This window comes from Gymnogyps californianus, chromosome 1 (genome assembly GCF_018139145.2).
Source record: "Gymnogyps californianus isolate 813 chromosome 1, ASM1813914v2, whole genome shotgun sequence".
Lineage (NCBI taxonomy): Eukaryota > Metazoa > Chordata > Aves > Accipitriformes > Cathartidae > Gymnogyps > Gymnogyps californianus.
The window spans coordinates 151,100,723-151,120,953 of record NC_059471.1 but is presented as its reverse complement, the minus strand read 5'-3'; the positions used below and the strand labels follow the sequence as shown (position 1 = coordinate 151,120,953).

The 20,231-nt window shown below is 39.7% G+C and overlaps 1 protein-coding gene across 2 annotated transcripts in view; it reads right to left on the bottom strand.

The window, feature by feature from the left end:
- Nucleotides 1-524: 524 nt before the first annotated feature.
- The window catches only part of KDM5A (lysine demethylase 5A), a 51,720-nt gene continuing 32,013 nt past the window's right edge, over nt 525-20,231 (bottom strand). For both annotated transcript variants that reach the window (XM_050907903.1, XM_050907990.1), the window contains exons 19-28: nt 18,642-18,997; nt 17,963-18,101; nt 16,859-17,038; nt 14,594-14,755; nt 12,996-13,547; nt 12,059-12,202; nt 8,509-8,668; nt 7,991-8,211; nt 5,408-5,818; nt 525-3,197 (exon numbers count right to left, since the gene is read on the bottom strand). In XM_050907903.1, coding sequence (XP_050763860.1) covers nt 2,985-3,197; nt 5,408-5,818; nt 7,991-8,211; nt 8,509-8,668; nt 12,059-12,202; nt 12,996-13,547; nt 14,594-14,755; nt 16,859-17,038; nt 17,963-18,101; nt 18,642-18,997 — 2,538 coding nt within the window. In that variant the 3' untranslated portion in view covers nt 525-2,984. The remainder of the gene's footprint in view (nt 3,198-5,407; nt 5,819-7,990; nt 8,212-8,508; nt 8,669-12,058; nt 12,203-12,995; nt 13,548-14,593; nt 14,756-16,858; nt 17,039-17,962; nt 18,102-18,641; nt 18,998-20,231) is intronic.

The following is a 20,231-nucleotide window of genomic DNA, read 5'->3' as shown; positions in this document are numbered from 1 at the left end:
TTCTTTGCATATGTTTTTATAAAAATTCAAAACCCTAAGATCTGGAGACAATACCACAGCTGTACCTTTAGGGTTTTCAACCACTAACTACATATCTACAGATTTTTCCAAAAGTTAACATTTATTCATAAGTTCATACTATCAGCAATCCTTTGACAGGAATCATGCTCTTAAAAAATAAGCTTAAACAATAAGATGTAAAGCTAATAATGGTCTTCGGTTTATGAACACCTTACCCGAAAGCAGATGAGACATCCGTAACTAGAAAAAGTGTGGCAACCTCCTTTCGACAGTGTAATAAAGAGCCTCTCCGTGTGATAATATGAAAACCAGCTTCTAAAAATGTGACCTTTTGCACATTGTTTGCACATTTCTTTCTGTTGTTTACTCTTTTCTATGCTTGTTACAAGCAGAATGACTGACCATTGCATCATATAGCTGTTTGTTTCCTTCTCGTTGTAACTAGTGCTACTGTTAATGTTCTCCACCACACCTTCTACTCAGAGAAACAGGAACATTCAATGCAGATTTACTAAAAGATCTCTTTTCCAGTTGATGGTAATTACATATAACAATGACTTCATCGCAACAGAGAATGTAGGAATGGTTAAGAGGATATGCTCAGTGGCTAACAGGATATGCTAACCATATTTTCCCTGTGGTGTCACGGATTCTAGGAGTCAGGAAAGAATACAGAACACTGGGATTCTTTAAGAAATCTTCTACTAGTCTACTTCTGGAACGATTAAACATCTGTGACAGATAGTCTATCCACTCCATATAGGGAAACATTTATGTAGTACCATCAGTTAAAGCTTGAAGGAAAGTAACATCTGTTTAAACCAGTTTACCAAAACTAAGCATACATTGAGAAGAAAAAAAATGTAACTGGAGGCAAAAAGAGGGTATGTCTAGCTACAGCATAGACTCCTTCATAAATAAGTAAACAAATAATACTCTTAAGTTTGCTAGGGTGCCCGTTCAGCCACATGCTTAACCACAGCTTGCTTTTGCTTTTAACACCATATTAGTCTTTAAGGAGCAGGAATTAGAAGTCTGTGCCCAATTTGCACTCAAAGCTCCTAAGACCCTGTATCTTCTGCCCTCCATCTTACTTCTTTTTCTTTTGCACATCTTCCTCTTCCCAGGTAGCAGGCACAAATAAAACAAACCAATAAAGTTCGTCTACCTGAGCTGAATTTTTTTTTTGGATGGATAATTCTGCCAGATAAATAAACTTCCAAATATTAGAGAACAAGAGAAGGGACACAGAACAGTCAAGACAGAACACTTTTGTTTTTGTCAATATTTCTTTAAATCCCAATCCAGCTCCTAGTAAGACTGGACACTACTTACAACACTCCTAGAACTGCAGAAGAATGGAAACACAATAGGGAGCGAGTGGAGAGGGGGACAAGACAGCCCAGTGGCTGGCTTCAGACATTCACATACACAAAGCCAGCATCCACTGGAGTCATTAAGGCCCAGACGCCCCACTAATAGGAACAAACCCAAACACAAAGGTAGCACATGAAATGTATTTACCTATTTAAACACAGGCAGCTGGTCAAGCTAGAATGGGGAAGGTAACTGCTAATTCCTTGTACTACAAGGAAGGAATGGAGTAAAAAAACCCAAGCCCACGGGCAGGTTTTTGCTTTGTGAACCTCTGTCTGTGCTGCTGGTTAACAGTGGTAAGTATAAAAAAATCAAAGAAAAATAATCTATTTATAGAACAAGTCAGTAGTCTGAGACATTTAGAAAAAAGTAAAAACAAGTCCTTCTTTAAAAATGGATTTACTAAAACAACTGTCACCCAGGATGACCCCAAGCCCTCTGGTCCTCTGGCAAAGCCAGGGGCAACTTCAAACAAGAACTGTTGCTGATTGTACACTGGTACACATCCAGCAAAGCCAGCAGGGAGGGGGACTTGCGCTGCGAACAGTATCTGCAGACTGCTTGCTGGTATCGCTTGAGGCCATGCCCGTAGCCTGGTGATACTGGAAATAGTTGTGAGTGAAACTTTTCACAGAAGCACATGTCAGTGTAACCTCTGAGGTAAGTGGGCTGTCTTCTTTCCTTCCCATCCCTGGGTACAGAACTCAGAAGCTGGTGCCCTGGGTGCTGTACCTCCTTGCCAGCTCCATCCTGCGTGAGACAACTTTAATGTGCAGGAGTGCAGAACTCTAAGCAAAGCCTAGAACAGGAGAGGGCGCCCCTGTGGAAAGGGAAGCACTCTGCTTTTCCCAAGCTCTGGTCTAGCTAGACATCTTCATCAATGTTTTCTGGCCCTCCTCAGGACAGGAAGATCAGCTGTTCCCCACTAAGGAAAAAATTTTGCCTAGTGGAGTAGAGTTGGGTTTCTTTTTTGGTAAACAGAACCTTTGCTGATTTCTGAGATCATGAGCTCCTCTGCCCTTTAGCTACAAAAGAGAAATTAAAAGAAATTAATCCACTTGCTCCCATCCTTATAGTGTAGTGTTAGCTGCCTGGATATGGAGGCAACTTAACTCTCCCAAGACGTTGCCCTACTCACTGGGTTGGCATGGGGAGGCAAAAGATAACTTCCAAAGTCACCTCCTTAGGGTAACCTGGTAGGCCTAAAAGCTCCAGCTTATGCCCACCAATTCCAGGCCAGCTCCACTGCCAACACGTACTTCTAACACCCTGAAGTGTCTAATCTAACAGCCTCGGGTTTGCTCAGTCTCTAAGAGCAACAGCCACACTCAAAGATGGAAATACTCAAGTCAAAAAACACTGGCTGAAGCTCCTAATCAGGTGGTGTCTGCATAGATGAGTCAGTACCGCTGTGCCTTGACGTCCCCGTTGTATGAAGGAAGCCAGCTGTAAGGAAGGGACCAACTCTGCTGCAGGTCTGTACATCCTTGGAAGTGAAGCTCAGTGGCTACATTAGCTTCAAACCCTCTCTTTCTGTAGGGTTTCAGTGGTCCGTTTCCCAACAAGTTCCAGGCATCAAGTAGTTGCTAACTTGTCTCCTTAAGATCTTCCATTGGTAGTTTGTAGCTCAATAAGAAAGGAGGAGGTGGTGCATGAGCAGGGCTACTTGGTCCCTGCATTGGCTTCTTTGCACAGTTTATACAGATGTAATCCTCATTCTCAGCCATTTCTGGAGAGACACCAACACAAACTTGATGAAACCACTCATCGCAGCCACCATCACACTGCACCCAGTCTACCTGCAAGAGATCAGATCAGCAACATATAGCACATCACAAGGAAAGACAGATAAGCATAGTTTCTATGAAGAAAATACCTTCTATTAAACCCACCTGATATACCTAGAACACAAAAGCTTTTGGGCACAAATTAATGCCCTATAGAGCTTGTTTTAACAAGCTGCTTCAGTTTAATAAAAAAGTAACACTTCCAACAAACCTTGCCCCTCTCGCATCCTTAGATCACAACAATACACACACTACTACTGTTGAGGAAGATGACGCTCGGCTCTTCTCAAATGAAAGACAGGTATGCTAGAACACATTTAAAATAGGAGCGTGCTCAGGGACAGTTACTTCAGCATAGATGAGAGCCTACAAATGCACATCCTAAAATATATATATCCCCTTAGACTGCATTATCAAATGGTAGCTTTTGCAACTTAGAAATTACAGAAAACAAAAGGACTTGATTACTGCTTTGGGGGGGGGGGGGGGGGGAAGCAGCCACATGACCTCAGCAGCTTTAACACTTTCCTACCAGCTAGATATTGCGCATACAGCTGGCCACCAAATGCCAAAAAAATGCACACAAACTGTAACTCCAAAGTGTCAGAACATTTAAGCTAAAATATTTCAAACTTTGAGCTGAACTTGCTATAGAACAATTAGGAAAAGTCATAAAAAGTAAACTGAAACTTAGGAAGGAAGAAAGATGAATTATTAGATTTCTGTAGTTCCCTGAGTAAAAGTACATGTTAATTTCAGTCAGTGGGCAGAAACTGAGATCTGCAGGATAAGGAACACAGATTCTTAACGGCATGCACTGGTACAGCTACAAAAATTGTTACTGCTGTAGTTCTGCTTTCACCTTACACGGGAATGTGAAAATGAAATACAGTAGAAAAATAACACTAGTGGCAACCTATCTAAAATGAAGAAACATTATCAGCTCAAGATTTGACTTTAGTTTGTAGGAAAACTACTCCTGAACAAATTTTTAAAAGTGACTAGTAATGGACACTAACAGCTACAGCTTCAGTCATTACATTCCTGTATCTGCCATTTTTGACTTGTACGGCATTCACCTGTTGAATGTACAAAAATATGTCCAACCTTATGGCAAGACAGTCATTCCATTAAAAGCTTTGATTACACAATCAGGAATTTTACTCAGTTTCATTTATGGAAGTTTGACAAATTTACTACAACCTGCTTTATACTATGAACTTAAAGGCACTCTCCTCCCTCTTGCAATCTCAATTTCTGTAAAAATGTACTAATATAAGCTAATTATCATCTGTGAAGTAAAGAGAACGTGGTACAAAGACTGTATCATCTTTTGAGCGATTGAGTGTAATTTCTAACCTTGGTCTAAGTTTAAGACTTCAAAACTGGTCTTTTAACTCGTCTTTTTAAATGTTCAAATGAACACTTGAATTCCATGTTTCAATTTTGCAAAACAAGAAATAAATTCTTGGTATCTGTAGTTGTTCCTACTCTCTCTTGTGCAAGCCAGTGCAGTACAGTGTCAATCCCACAGTTATTACTGGGAGCGGTTTTTTTCTTCTTTCTAAAAAGTAGAAAAAAACATTCCGGAAAAAACTTTTTTTTGATCATCAATTAGTCCATGTTAAAAGCTGACAAACAGGACAGGCAGTACCACAGAGAGAGGCAGATCAAGTTTCTTTTGTAATAATCCAACCAGGTCTAAAATCACTGATTATTTATCTCCAACAAGAAAAGTGAAGCACTGCAGTTTGTAGATCCCTCAGCCTGCAGCATCACTGCTCACAGACTGTATGGAAAAAATACAGAAAATTTACTTCATTTAGGAACATCGCACATCCCACTTCTGCTCAGAAACACACTGAAGTCAGGAACATTTCTAGCTGAGTCAAAGAATTAATCCTTTGAATCAGCCAATGCGTGTTGCACATAGCCAACAAAAAATTACACAGCTTGAAAAGGTTAAACTTCCCAACCAAGACAGAATACCTTTCCCCAGACTCTAATTTTCCATCTTCTTCTCCTGTTTTAAAGTACCTAAGAGAATAAGGAAGTTCTATAGTTTTATCGACTATATCTGTGTACCTACCCAAGTACTACTCAATCCTCTCTCATTTCTGATCATACATTCGTTCTCATGCTGTTCAACCTAATTATTAAATTGCGCTGGGGTTTTCAACTTTGCATGGAATCGCCTATGACAGAACTAAGTGAAAACTCACTTTGTCCTTGCAGGGCCTCTGGCAGTTCTGTGCAGCACATACAGCGTTCTCATCATCCGACTCTTCCGCTCCTGACCAGTCATACTTAGAAGGAATATCTAGAACCTTCTTCTCTCTTTTTTTCTCTGTGCTGTCCTTTGCTAGTTCCACCTTTGTGACAACTGCCTTCTCTCGCTTCTTCTTCCGCTCCTCTTCCTTAGCTAGTTTCTTTGCCAGCTTGTTCAGCTCCTTTGTCTTATCCATGGTGAGTTTTAGCTTCTTCTTCTTGGGTTTTTCTAGTTTTTTCAGCTCTTTAGATTTTTGCTTCATATCTCCAAAGAACTGCTCTGCTCTCTCCAGCTTTCGTTTCCGCTTCCTCTCAGAAGAGTCTCTCCCTCTCATTTTCAGTGGTTTCTCATCCATGCTGTCATCCTTCACAGAAAGGGAGAAAAGAGATTTTTTTTCAAATGCAAATTTCCATCTACTTCAAACCTGTGGTTTGAGATGTACTTACCTCCATCATTTACCCTGACATGGTATGAAGAAACCTATTCAACAACATACTGTTATAAATTCTAAACAAAAAGGGGCTAAACTTTATTTTCACCATACTAGAAAAAAGTCGTAAGTGGTATCAACTGTGTCAAAGTAAAATGAATCAAAAATGTCCAGTGGAAAAAAATAAATCATCAGCAAGGGTAAGGAGGCAGAATAAGCAATAATTACAACTCCCTTCTCACATTGCTTTTTAATAAAAGTTGAGAAGATTAATCATTTGTTAGATACTCCTGCTTATTTTTCATCCTAGGTCAGTCTTGCCTGTAATTATTTTTGAGAGAAAGCAATGCTATTCTGGAGATTAAGAAAGAGCAACTGGTGAATTCTTAAAATGTATCATCAACTCAAGCAAGAGGAGAAAGCAACAGATCCATTATTTGAATAGCCTCCAAACTGGCACACATTTGAAATACGCTGGTGTCATTAACTACTCAAATAGCAGATTCAGATCAGAAGTGAGGCTTAAAATTGGCAAACTCTGTCACTGCAGGTAGCATTCACAGTGAAAAGTCCTACTTATATCTTAAAGATTCACATGTATAGCTCCTTTGTACAAACAGGACTGACTCAATTTCAGTTAATCCAGCTATATACTTTAACCTTAATAATAGATTAAGGACATACTATAAGCCAGTAAAGAAAGAGTGTTTACTGTACATTACTTAATATAGCTACTCCACCCAAAAACAAATCCTCTGAAGATTATTTTACAGAAGTCTATTTACATGCAAAATAGGTAGACATAGAAAGGTATTGAATTCAAAATGAGTAGTTCTGGTCAAACAAGTATTCATAAGGGTTAACCAGAAAATGTCATAACACACACACCCCCTTCTTAACACCCTCCCCTGAAAAAAACACTGTGCTTAACTATTAATATAACAGTCTGGCATACTATTTATAAATTCCTATTTGCTGGCATTCAAACTGTTCTTCAATCAATTTCATGCCAAAACCATTACATTAAAAAAACATTAAGCTTATGAAGTGAAGTACTTGGGTCAAAACATGGTAAAGCAGTACTTCTTTGGAGGCAGGGTCTGCTTTATACTACTGTCCTAACTGATGGCAGTTTGGCAACACTTTGACTTATCCATTGTATATGGATGGCACTCAGAAAATGAGACAACCGATTAATATGCTCATCTAACCTCACTGTTCACAGCATGTAACCTTCCATCTTATATTACTGTACACTACCGAAAAGTCAAAAAAGAACCGTCTTCAATGTATTTCCTATGCAGTTCAGTAACCCAAAAAGCAATCATGTACTCTGAACTACACATGGTCAAACTGACTCCTAACTTCAGCTGACAGATGATAAAGGATGGGTTTCAGTACAGGTCCTCAACACAAGAGTTCACCTTCTCTTCCAGCACACACCCATCATTCGCACACACCACTTACCCACTGCATGAATGAGGCTAAGTGATTCGGACTAGACCTCAGAATCAGCAGATAAACCTGCCTCATTCATTGTCAGCTGAGCAGTGATGAGCACATCTTCACAGTATATTAATAAAAAAATTGCTATGTCTATGTTATTCTGAGGAAGAATAGGAATCTTATTACCTGCATTACCAAACCATGTTTTATTAAAAAAAGTGTTCTCTCTCCAGTAACAACAAAAGTTCAGCAATATACAAGTATCAAGTCATATAAGCTAAGTGTAGACTTCCTGTCTTCCTAAATGTTTCTTCTAATTCTTTTGCAGATCAGTTTTGATTCCAAGCATAATCAAGAACAGCGTTTCATTCCCTAACCTTATATTTTCTAACATAAGGTTTGCATATGGAACTGCCTGAGAAAACTGTTCTAAATATGGTTAATTGTGGAGGACAGTGCTATGGCATGAGTGATCAAGAACTGAATTTTTGGATTTCTTATTCTGTTATTTTCTGGAATCTACTATTCCCCAGTTGAAATCCAAACATGTCAAGTAACTAAGCACTCAACTACCCAAGAGTATATTTTAAAAAAATCCACCAAAGTAATGTGGGGTTGGTTTTTTTTTTCTGTACCAGAATATTTCTTCAAGTTCCATACCTCCATGACATGAAGGAACCTGTCCTCGGAGGGTGGATGAGTAGCCTGTAAAATCCGCCAGATGTGCTGAGTCTCATCCAGTGATACCTCTAGTAGATCTCCTACCATCATTAGATCTTCTAGCTGAGCTTTCGCTCCAGGTGAGAGCTCCAATACAGGGGGCTCCAAACTGCGAGGTACCAGTGGACTCTTCCGAGGCTGCTTCCTTGGAGTGCTAGAACCTTTCAGACAGGAGGCAAATTATATAAGGATAAAGGGAAGAGATCAAAATGAAAAGAAATGACATACTTTTTAAAACAACAACAATCTAAGGAGGGAGACAACCCCAAGCAAAAAACATTGACACAGGTTTATATATCAGACATCAGGAAACTAACTGCAATGTAACTCTGCTGTACCTTCTTACAAACAATGTATCCTCTACAACTAGCACAGGTAACAGAGCAGTTCCCCTCCTTACTGACTGCTCATCCCAGCTATCTGTTCAATTCTATCTCAATGTATACAAAAGCAGATACCTTGAGAGCAGCTTTTAGAAGCAGACGAATATGCATGTTCGGCACAGAATGAGGGAGCAGTCCACATGTGTGTCACCACTTCCTCTGATTTAATGGGGATTTCCTCATCACAAAACAAATTAGGCTCCAAGCTGCTAGAAGATTTTACACTGGCATTGTCCTGAAAAAGATCCACAGAAAACATGCAACATCTGGATCCAGAAAATACCTACTTCAAAGTAAATTCTACCAAGACCAACCAGTCTGCTGTTCCTAAAACCCTACTTTGAAGCACCCCACCAGAGATGCCAAGACCACGTGCAAAAGGTACAAGTTACATCCCTACTTAAATAGTGGATGAACACAGCAACTATGGAGATAGGTCAATAGATTTATAGCTAGTGCATGAGAAACACTGGACAAGTTTCCTCACTCAGTTCCTCAAGCATGGTCTTCAGAAGTCAACATAATGAAAAGAGGCTTACTCTTAGCCTACATAGTTTTTTTTTTTCCTTGAAAAATTTGACTGCAAGACAATAAAGACTGGCATCTTTAGTAAAGCAGGGGTGTGCTGAGTAAATAATACTTACTATAGAAAGGAATGATTAAAGATCTTACAGGTGAGGAAAAAACAGGGTGTTCCAGCACAAATATCAACATAATGGCAAACAATCAAACGTTGCCCTGGGATCAGGACTTTTATGGCAGTCTTGAACCATTTTAAGATAGGACCAAACACTAAGAGGGCTGTAATTCTTGAGACTATTGTACTTCCATGAACAGAATAATGATGGCACTGGCTTGTGCTCAGCTCAATGCATTGTGTAGGATGGCTGCTTGACTTTTTAGATGCATCACACACTGAAATGGGACACATGCCTTCAGGTGCAGGTGGATCCATTAAGAGACAAGGGATTAGGAATCTCTCAGCAGTGGGAGAAGCTTTGTTTAACTTTGCATTACATTAGGCAGAGAACCCAGAGAAGGCACAAGCCCATCTGAGTAGATTCCCTGATGCTCCCTAGTACTAACTTCTCCCTCTTCTTCCCTCTGTGGGTGAAATTAATAAGGATAATCTCCTCAACCAGCTGTCTATTTCCACAGCACCTTCCAGAACTTAGCTACCCCATCACATTTGTGATGAAACTGGCCAACACATTAAACATACTTAGCATGCCCTGTAAGACTGAAATCTTTCAGAAAACAATAAAAAACAAGAAGCTGGCTTAAAAGAAGAGAAAGGCTGTAGAGCAGTTATTGACAATATTTACCTGAAGATTAGCTGTGTGGGTCCCAAAATGGCCAACTCAGGAAATTGTACCACCCAGACACTGTCATTTCATGACATAAAAAGGGAGTTTAAGAATGGCACTCTCTCTCTAGCTTTCAGTTACACTCTTAAAAGGAAGTGAAGCGCACACTAATGATTTCAGTACAGAACTAGAAGTGCGAAATTCAGATTTAAATTGCCCAGATGACAAGGTAGGATAAATATATTCAGAAAGAGGAAGATATTTCTCCTTACATAGTAAAGGTTATATCTTGTACAATATCTTGTTCTGGATACCATATTATACTAGAGTAAAGAAAGTTCAGGGCCAATAGGGAAATTAATAAAAAGGTATCACCATTTGGTGGCCATAGGCAACACAGGTGCAAAGGAATGAGAAAAAAATATATGAGAAAAAAAATGAAGGCAGTTAAAGGTGAAGAAATTTTACAGCAAATTTGACCAGTGAATCAGCCTGACTGTTTGGAATACATTTTAAAACAAGTCTAGCTATTGCACTCATAATGAAGTATTTGCTGGCAAGAATCATGTTTTAGTTAGAATCAGCACAATATAACCAAACAGGCCTTCTCACATGTGTTTTTGTAACCACTGTTGTACTTCAGATGTCAGAGACCGTGGTTTTGGAAATACAACCTATGGACCTTTAGGGATCCAAGGATTACTTCTACACGGTCCACAAGAAGTTATTAAGAGCAAATTCATACATGATGCACCATAATCTATATACTTTTTTTTTTTCATATTACTCCACTGGAAAATGCTTATAGATCATAAACTGGAAAAACCCAACCCTTGAAAGCCAACAGCATAAAAAATAATTCAACTCAGAGCAACTTCGCTACTTCTTTTGAACTTTGCTGCTTCTACTTTAGATCTGAAGAATTTGGTTGCCTGAGTATTTGTCTTCTATTCCAACCATGTTAGTTGACCTAACAAAAGACATTTCTGGTCTCTTATCAGCTTTGCTTCGACAGATTTTTACTTTTAGGTTTTTACAATTACATATAGTGATGGACATCCAAATCAAAAGGGTTAAGTAACAGATTTTGAAATCATGACAACAGAATCATTAAACAAATGAAATTATACTCCTGCAAAACCCTCAGATCCTGACAAGCATATGCCCTCTTTCTTGACATATGCTTTAACACAGCCTCAGAAAATACTACATCTTTCAGAAATGCCTTATTATGACTCCTGATGCAAAGAACAGTTTGGAAATTATTTTGTTTTTATATAAAACTGATTTAATTAAAAGCTGTAACATCCAATTGCAATGTACTCTTGTTGGGATTTCACATGGGACTGTAAGACAAATGTGTGTATTTGCATAAAGCTGCTTAGAAACAAAATACTAAAAATAAGAGTTTGAGGCAAATCATACCTGGAAAATTTACTGTCCCTTTATAAACCAGAAAATATGCCTTAGAAGAATTTACATGACCACACTGTCTTTTAAGTTAGCATCTTTTAAGGTAGATATAACACTATCACTAAAAAGAAAACACTGCACAAGAAGAAACAGTGGCACTGCTTTTGTCTCTACACACATCAAAAAGGACATTTCAGAAGTTCTGAAGTGAAATAAATCACACTGAAAACACTTGACTATCTCTACAATTGCCTTTTCTCATGACAGTTCTTCTCTAATTAAAATATTTTAAAAATGTAACTGCAGTTACAATTTCTGAACTGAATCCAGACACTAATTTTACAACACGATCCAGACATCTAGTTCTGAGTATTTCCACACATCCAAAATTGAACCGATGTACCTCCTTTATATGAGGGTTGAATGAAGAGAGAGGTATGGAAACATGAAAGAAGCTCTGGCATCAGGAAAATTCTTACAGGGCATGCAGTTTTCAAAGACTAATTTTTTGCTGTAGCAAAAACTGTTGAAGAACTCTCCATATAGACACTTACTCATATTTATGATATCTCTGAATGGGGCATAAAGACAACGTTCATCCTCCATGGTATCATACATACAAATCCCTTGAGAAGTGTATCTTTTTCCTTGGCACTAAAAAGCACCTTTTGAAACTTAATCACAGGACATTTGGAAATTTTGAATAAAAACATTACAAGACTTCCCAATAGTCCAGAGCTGAGACATTCAGATAAAATCAAGAAGTACCTCTTCTGCAACAGGAGCCCGGGCAGAATGTACAGGGATAGCTTAAGATATGAAAAATATTCTTAAATAAATTGCATTAATAAAAAACAGGTGTTCTGGATTAATTCCATGTAGACAAGCCACATCAGACTACTTACCTTTATGTCATAGCCATACGTCTCCCTGATGTCTTCATCAGAGTCTGTCTCTTCATCATCATAATCCAAAGTCTGCCGTGGGGATGAGGACACACTCCCTATCACTCTGTTAAAGGCTGATTGCTGGAAACTAGTCAAGTGTCCCTAAAAGAAGAATGGAATATGGCAATGAAACAATAAAATTTCCAGAAAAATCTACAAAAAACCTGAGTTACTGACAAAGAAAACAGTGGTTCTTTTGGCCTGAGGATAACTGCCTGGACAGTCACAGAAAAGCCTAGTTACAGCAAGATGTAAAGAAAAATAGGGAAATATCCAAGGAAAAGGTTCTATTACATTTTATTTCTATGTTTATGAATAATAGTGACTAGAAAGATCTAGATACTGCTGTTCAGTGCTACCAAATTATAGCCTGTGGTTGTACAAACTTCTTCACCACAGTATCATCTGATTACTGGTCTCAATCTCAAGATGAAGAGGTCAGCCCTAAAAATACCAGTGCTTGCCTATAGTCCTCGCTGAAATTTACTAACAAGACACCAAATGCATGAGAATGTCAATCCATGAGAAATTATAAATACTGAGACCTTCAATTCTGTCAAGAGGGAAATGGAATTTGGACACCAAAGCAGCCACTGTTTTACACATCTTCATGCCCTTAGCCAGCTGTTACATCTGAACCAACCTTTCTTACAATCACCTTCAACAGTTGCTATTGACACTGAGTACAAAGTAACAGGCCTGTTCCTGCAGCAGCCTGTAACCGACCAAAGCCAGCCATAGCCTGAGGAGCACCGAACTAGGTAATTTTGGTATGTCTAGTTCTCAGTCTTTAACTGCCTTCCCCTCTCCCCCAAGCTTCTCCAAGAAAGATAAGGCATTTCAACACACTGAAGAAGGACAAGCACAGTAAAGAGCAAGATATCCACATCCCTACCTGCAGGTCTGGGTTAGCTGCTGCTTTCTGTAGCTCTGCACTGATTATTTTCTCTGTTTTCTCCCGTGCTGCCTGCTCCACCATTCGCTGGCTGAGCACAGAAAGCTTAGCCAAAGCAGAGGACAACTCATCAGTGGCCAAAGCCTGCCGTGCTCGGTCCTGCCAACTCATGGCACGTTCTGTCAAGCACTGCAATGCCTCCCCTTCCGGCAGCCGTACAGGCAGCTTCTGCAGGGACACCAGCAGAGACAGTATCGTCTCAAGCCGTGGCCTTCGAGAACGCATGCAAAGTGGACACAGAAACTTCACTTCTTTGGCCTGCCAACTAGAGCCCTTCTTCTGAGAACTTGTTTTGGGAAGGGGCACGCAGCCACTATGAAACCAGTCTTTGCACAGCTCACACTGTAGCATGAATCCACTAGCTGTTTTGCGGCAGATACAGAATTTGACTTCTTCGATTCGATCCACCATAGTCATCTTGGCCAGGTTAGCTGCCCTGAGAGCATGCATGGCTTCAATCTCCTTCTGTTCCCGCTCCTTGAATATAGCCACCTACCCAGCAAAGACAAAAAACAGTTCATGACCTTCACAGCTAAGAGAGATCACATTTTATTAGCGATGTAGGAAAAGAAAATAAAAAAAAAAAACCATACAAGAGATCTTCCCAGTTAAACTAGCCCAAGATTTAGGAATTGTGTGATCTAATTACAACTGTAGCTAAAATACCTCCTCCTCAATTACTCATTACTCCTGAGTCCTTCTGACAGAGATTCTATGTAAACTTTAGATAACCTTCTCCATATCTACAAAGTTTCTGAAGCTCATAATTAAATCTGTCACAAGGCCACCAGAAGAACAGGTTTTGACTCCAGGAAAGAAGTCAGAATCTGTTCCATCCATCTGTCTACCAAGACAATGCAGCTGAGCATTGTTTCAATGTTGACTCAGCACCAGGAGCATCTGAGTGACCACATATCTCCTTGAAGCAACTTGCACCTTCTCGGTGTCTCCATTCAAGTAACTACAATAAAGCATACTAAGGTAAAATAGACTGTGTATGCGCCACATTAATGAGCCTGCATATATTTCCTTTGTTCCCACGGAAAGGGCAGCCAGATGACAGCAAATTCTTCTGGTAAGCTGCATCAATATCCTCCCAACAAGGAGGAATCAAATATAACATCCCCCCCAGCCCAGTTTCTATGACCAAGCACTTACAGGCTGCCCTCAAAATCAACCTAACCAAATATGCCGTGGTACTGTTTAAGGTAGAGCTGCACCTCATTCCACGTTATTTTGATGGGATTTCAATAAATGTTAATAATATTAAGACGAGTTGCCACAGATATTAACCCAAAAGCATTTAAGTCTTACACATAGCCCAATACATATTAAATACCAGCACTTACACTCTGAACTGTGCTTCCCTATACTTTCACTGCAATTAAAGCTGAACTATATTCTTGTGTCAAACATCATATTATGAGTTATTTGCTTCAGTGAGATTCATTTATCAGTTCTTCCGTAAGATTTCTACACAGACTAGAGACAAATTAAACCCACGTAATCAGGAGACGCTACCTTTCATTGCTCCTTACCACAGCTGCAGTGTCCCTGGCCTCCTCCAGTCCATCCTCCAGTTCACTTAGGGATTCCAAATCAAGATCTTTCTCCTTTTCCTTCTCCATCAACTCCTTTGCCCTCTTCCGTCTATTCTTACTGCTCCCATAAACACCAATATCAGTCCGAGGGCTCAGAACCTGTAACCACCAAGAAAACTTACACTGTCAGAGCCAAGGATGACAAGAACAGAAAAAAGTTGTAATTTATAATGTTATGATTTCAGGGACAGATAGGAGAACATCTAATAAAGGAGTTACATCAGAGTCACCAGAGAGCAAAAAATACTCAGCAATCTAACACTTTTGATATCTGTCAATTAATGCTAGGAACAGTAGAAATAAACAGAAAAGGATACAAGTATTTAATACGTATGGAATTTGAATGTAATCAGCACCACAGTGATGTGGCAGGTCAACTTGAAAGCCACTGTGTTGTCATGATTAAATTACAAAATCTATTCAGATTAAGCTATCATACATATAGCTAACTGAAACACTGTACGTAGTTAGATATCAGTAGTTTAACATTCACTTCAAGTGCTTTCATCAATTGCAAGTCTTAAAGATCTGTCATGATTTCATGTTTACATCAGCAATTTGGTGGCTGAAACAAAACTAAAAAATATGCTATGAGCCTTTTAATATCAAGTATGAGAGGCTGCCAAGCACTTTTAAGGACAAGAATTAAATTTCAAGTACTCTTGATTAGTTGGAAGGCATACTTAAATATAAAATCTAGCAAAATAAGGTCAATATAGGAAAGTTCAAATTGATACATTTAGGAAAACAGCCAAATGCAAAACCAGAACATATTAAATAACTAGTTAGGTAGAAAAAATACAGAGAAAAAGATTTGGATGTAGAGTGCATCATAAACTGAACAGAAATCAGTGTGATGTTGTTGCAATAGGGGCAGATCCCACTGGGAAACATTAAACAGCAGTATCCCCTTTGAGACACAAGATGTAATAATTGCACTTCACATGGCAGTAGGGAAGCCATAGTGAGAGGATTCTGTCTGGTTTTGGACATCACACTAAAACTGAAGACAAACTGTAGAGAATAGCTACAAGAGTATGCAAGAATACAGCCTGCAAGAAAGCGCTGAAGGAACTGAAATTGTTTTCCCTAGAATAAGGAAGCCTGTCAAGTAGATATGACAAATCTTCAAACACATGAATGCTTTTTATTAAAACAAAGACAATGACTACATTCATTGAAGTGAAATAAACAGTAGCTGACTTATTTTGTAAGCTGTTTAACTGTAATAAAAATATCTAATCTATTGTTGTGGTTCAACCCCAGCCAGCAACTAAGCACCATGCAGTCGCTCCCTCACTCCCAGTGGGATGGGGAGGAGAATCGGGGAAAAAAAGTAAAACTTGTGGGTTAAGAATGGTTTAATAACTAAAGTAAAATATAATACTAACAATAATAATAATGAAATATAATAATAATAGTAATGAAAAGGAATATAACAAAAAAAAGGAAGATAAAAAAACCAAAAAAACCCCAGTGATGCACAATGCAATTGCTCACCACCCGCTGACGGATGCCCCAGCAGCGATATGCCCCTCCTGGCCAACTGCCCCCAGTTTATATACTGAGCATGACGTTCTATGGTATGGAATATCCCTTTGGCTAGTTCGGGTCAGCTGTCCTGGCCATGCTCCCTCCCAGCTTCTTGTACACCTGCTTGCTGGCAGAGCATGGGAAACTGATAAGTTCTTACCTTAGGATAAGCGCTACTTAGCAACAACTAAAACATCAGCGTGGTACTGACATTATTCTCACACTAAATCCAAAACACAGCACTGTACCAGCTACTAAGAAGAAAATTAACTCTGTCCCAGTCAAAACCAGGACATCTAATTTCTTAGAATTTAAGCAGTGGAACAAGGTAAACATCCATTAAAGACAGCTTCTATGTCCATTTCAGGCCTACATTTCTACACTTAGACAAAGAAGAAATCCTTTTTCTTTCCCTCCCAAAAAGGAGAGTTTTAATCTGTTTCTTCAAAAGTAACAGTTGAGGTTGTCTATACATGAAACAAGACTAACCAAACACGGACTTTTTGCCTTTTTCATTCTTTTCACCCGAGAACAGCTGAAGGTTTTTACTATATTCTATTATCAAAAGGAGCTGTAATCTACTGTAACTGAACCACCTGTTCCCTCCAGACCACAGAGGGCCATCAAAATCAGTTTCTGAAGGCTGACACAGAAGTGTCTGTTGCTCACCTGTAACAGACTGTAGCTTGAGTTCTTCTTCAGGAAGGTCCTTCCTGTGCGCTCTCTCCAGGCACGTGCTGCAGCTACCTGTGACTCCAGCTGTGGCAGGGCATCAAGACGCACTGGTATTGGGCGGCCTTTGGCAGACAAGCTCTCCAGTTGCTCCAGGTAGGCATAGTTGCTCCCATTCTGGGGTAAAAGAAATTTTTCTAAGCCAACGATTCCACCATTTTATCAGTAGCCAGCTTAATTTCAAGCCATACACTATTTTGTCACTGACTAAAATAGAGTTCCATAGGAAAGGAAAGGAGGGCAATGTTTCAATCTTACTGATATTTTAAAAAACTATCTCATACAGTTTTTATTTTAACAGTCATTCTGACATGGCCAGCTGGCTTAGGGAGTAAGACAACATTCCATTTCTAGACAGTTGTCTTAAATGCTGTCTGCTTAACAGCAAGCTATTATATCTGAGAGTTGTACAGGGGCTGATGTGAAATCAATTGGGATTCTCACTTCAGTTCCCAACACACACCTGATATAAGAATAGCAGTTGCAGTCCAGAGATCAACACCTAGAAATATCACAGAAGCCATGTCCCTTTGGGATCAAGTTATGAGGCTAGACCAATAGAAGGCGAGGCTACTGAACTAACGATGTCATAACTTCATCTATTTCAGATAGAAAATTTCGGCAATTAAATCTTACACCATTTGGGGGAGAAAAAACAAACAAAAAAACATTTCCATAGCCAGCTCCAAAACCGAAGACCGGTGAGCAGAACATCTGCTGCTGCAACTAAGTATTTCCAGTGACAGTATGCAGAACAGTTTCAATACCAAATACCCTTTGAGAGTTACATTTGTATCATAATGAATTTGCCAGCTTTTACATGTCCCGTGAAATGCATAAAAAGAAGGGAAACAGAAATTGGATAGCCAATGGGGAAACAGCAGCACAAAAAGAAATTCAAGCACACGAGCTACAGTAAGGCACATTTAACAGCTATAGCAAGGCTTCCCTTCAGGTCACCTTTGTGGGTAGAGCGGCTAGAAATAAAGAACATGTCTAAAGGTGCAAGCAGAAGATTCCAGTCCCTGATGTAACCCCTACCTGAATGGCCTCCACTTTGGCTGTCCAGTCTCTAGCGCGCTGCAGGGCTTCTTTCAGTGCCAGCACATTGGGCAGGTAAGCAGGGATGTTCTTTGCTTCATTCACGATGCCCTCCAGAGCCATCATACTTTGGCGTGGTCTAGAGTAAGAAAAACCCAATTCCAGCCTTCTCTCAAAATGCCAGTCAAACAAAGCCATAAATTTGACAGGCTGGTGATGCAACTTCATCACTACGCTGCAGTGTAGGATACCATGGCTCTATTCTTGGAGGGCGCTACTGGCTACCAAAGAACAGAAGAGGTGAGAAAGCTGATGGACTTTGCACAATCAAGTTCAAAAGGGCACAGCATCAGAACTCCTTAACATCGAGGAAGCTGTCCTGTGTAGCACGCTCGGTGTTTTTTGTTGAGGGGGATGAATAGCAAAGACAGCGGCAACACTCACAGCTTCCTGCCACTGCGCAACATGATAGGGAATCAACTCTTCTGCAACTCATCAACAACCTCAAATCCAACTCTTGAGCAATCAAACTGCTGGGAGGTAAAAAAAAAAAAACCAAAAAAACCAAACCAAACACACTACAGCTTCAAAGCCCCTACTTTTCACCACACTCCTCAAAAGAGGCTGACAATCCCGGAAGCGTGTGACCTATAAGAACAGTTTGCAAAGGAACACTCACCTGGCCTGCAGGCAGACCTTGGCCTTCTCCTCCCACCTCTCCGAGACTGTAAGCAGCTCCTGCAGCTCAGCCATGGCTTTCTCTACAGCATGGTGTGGTGCCAAGCCCACACCCGAGTCAATCAGCTTCTTCATCACATCTAGGGTGACCCTCTGGGGATCCAGGAGGGTGGACCTCACCTCATCCAGCCACCGTGCTTGCTGCAGTTCTTGCTTCAGCCTTGGCAGTTCAGGAAGTTCTACATAAAGGCCAGAGCCCATGTCTATTAGCTCCTGCAGCTTGGAAGAGTCTGGGATCTCATCCATCATAGCTTCTTGAGCACGCTCATGAAATTCTTCCACATCATCAAGCAGATTCTGAAGTAACATACAGTACAAATCAATTAGGAAAAAACGCCCACAGAATCAAAAGGGAAAGTTGACTGAGGGATCAGTCAGCTGTGAATTTGTATGTGATCATCACATAATCAGTCAGAGCTTCTACACACAATGCCAGCTAGTTGTCACAAGCCATCAAGTCTGACACATATTAAGTAATAGACCATCTAAACTCATTCAGTGGCCTAGTGTTTCATACACTAGGCATATTAGTTGCATCAAACTCTGCACCTAAAATAGTACAACTGCAACTGACTACAGCTCCCAACACAACAGAATATTAAGCACTGCCTGGTCAACATCAATTTTAAAATAGTGGGGGGAAGGGGACTCCTGCAAACAGATTGTCCTTTCAATCTAGTGTCAGAAGCATTACAGTAATGATGGTAATACACAACAGAACAAAACATGCTGAGGAGAAAGAACAAGCCAGAGTTGGATGAGGATGTGAATACCAGAAGATCATTAAAATAACGATGGTCAAGTTTGAAATTACTATTTCCTAAAGCAGGCCCACCACTTACACACATCAGGGTGTTATTGTACAAAGGAAAGAAATGAAAATGCAAAACCCTCTAAGGAAAGGAGACAATTTCACAGACATCCAACTGCACTGCTGCAGTTGTCCTCATCCTCATGTTTTGGCACTGCAATGAAAAAAAATCAAAGACAGCAAACAGACAGGAAAGAATCTCTGCAGGAGATTCATTCAAGGACATTCAACCAGTATACTCAATTGATTCATTCCTGAGTCTCTTACAAAAAGACAGGTATTTCTGATAGCAAGTCGATGGCACAATGAGGAGCAAAACCTGCATTTCCTAACCCTTAGCTTACTGCTCTTTTTGTCTGATGCTGCTTTTCACGACTGTCTGCAAACCAGAAGGCATTTACAAAAAAGAACAAGATCCACATTATAAAGATTTTGATTTAGGGAACATATGCTGAATGCTTCATAGTGACAACAGTAAATTATTACAGTTTAATAATTATAAAGTCTTTTGTGTTAGAAAATACTCATCATCCAACATGACAATTATTTTGCAATTCATTATGATGGATAATTGCATTCAAATGCCATGCTGAAAGTTAGTGAGTGCTTAGGCATAAATGATCATTATCTGACTTCATTCAGAAACTAAGAGACTATGGTTTGTAACCAGTAAACTGGTAATATTTATTTTATTGGCTAGTGATTATGTTGAAGCTTCAG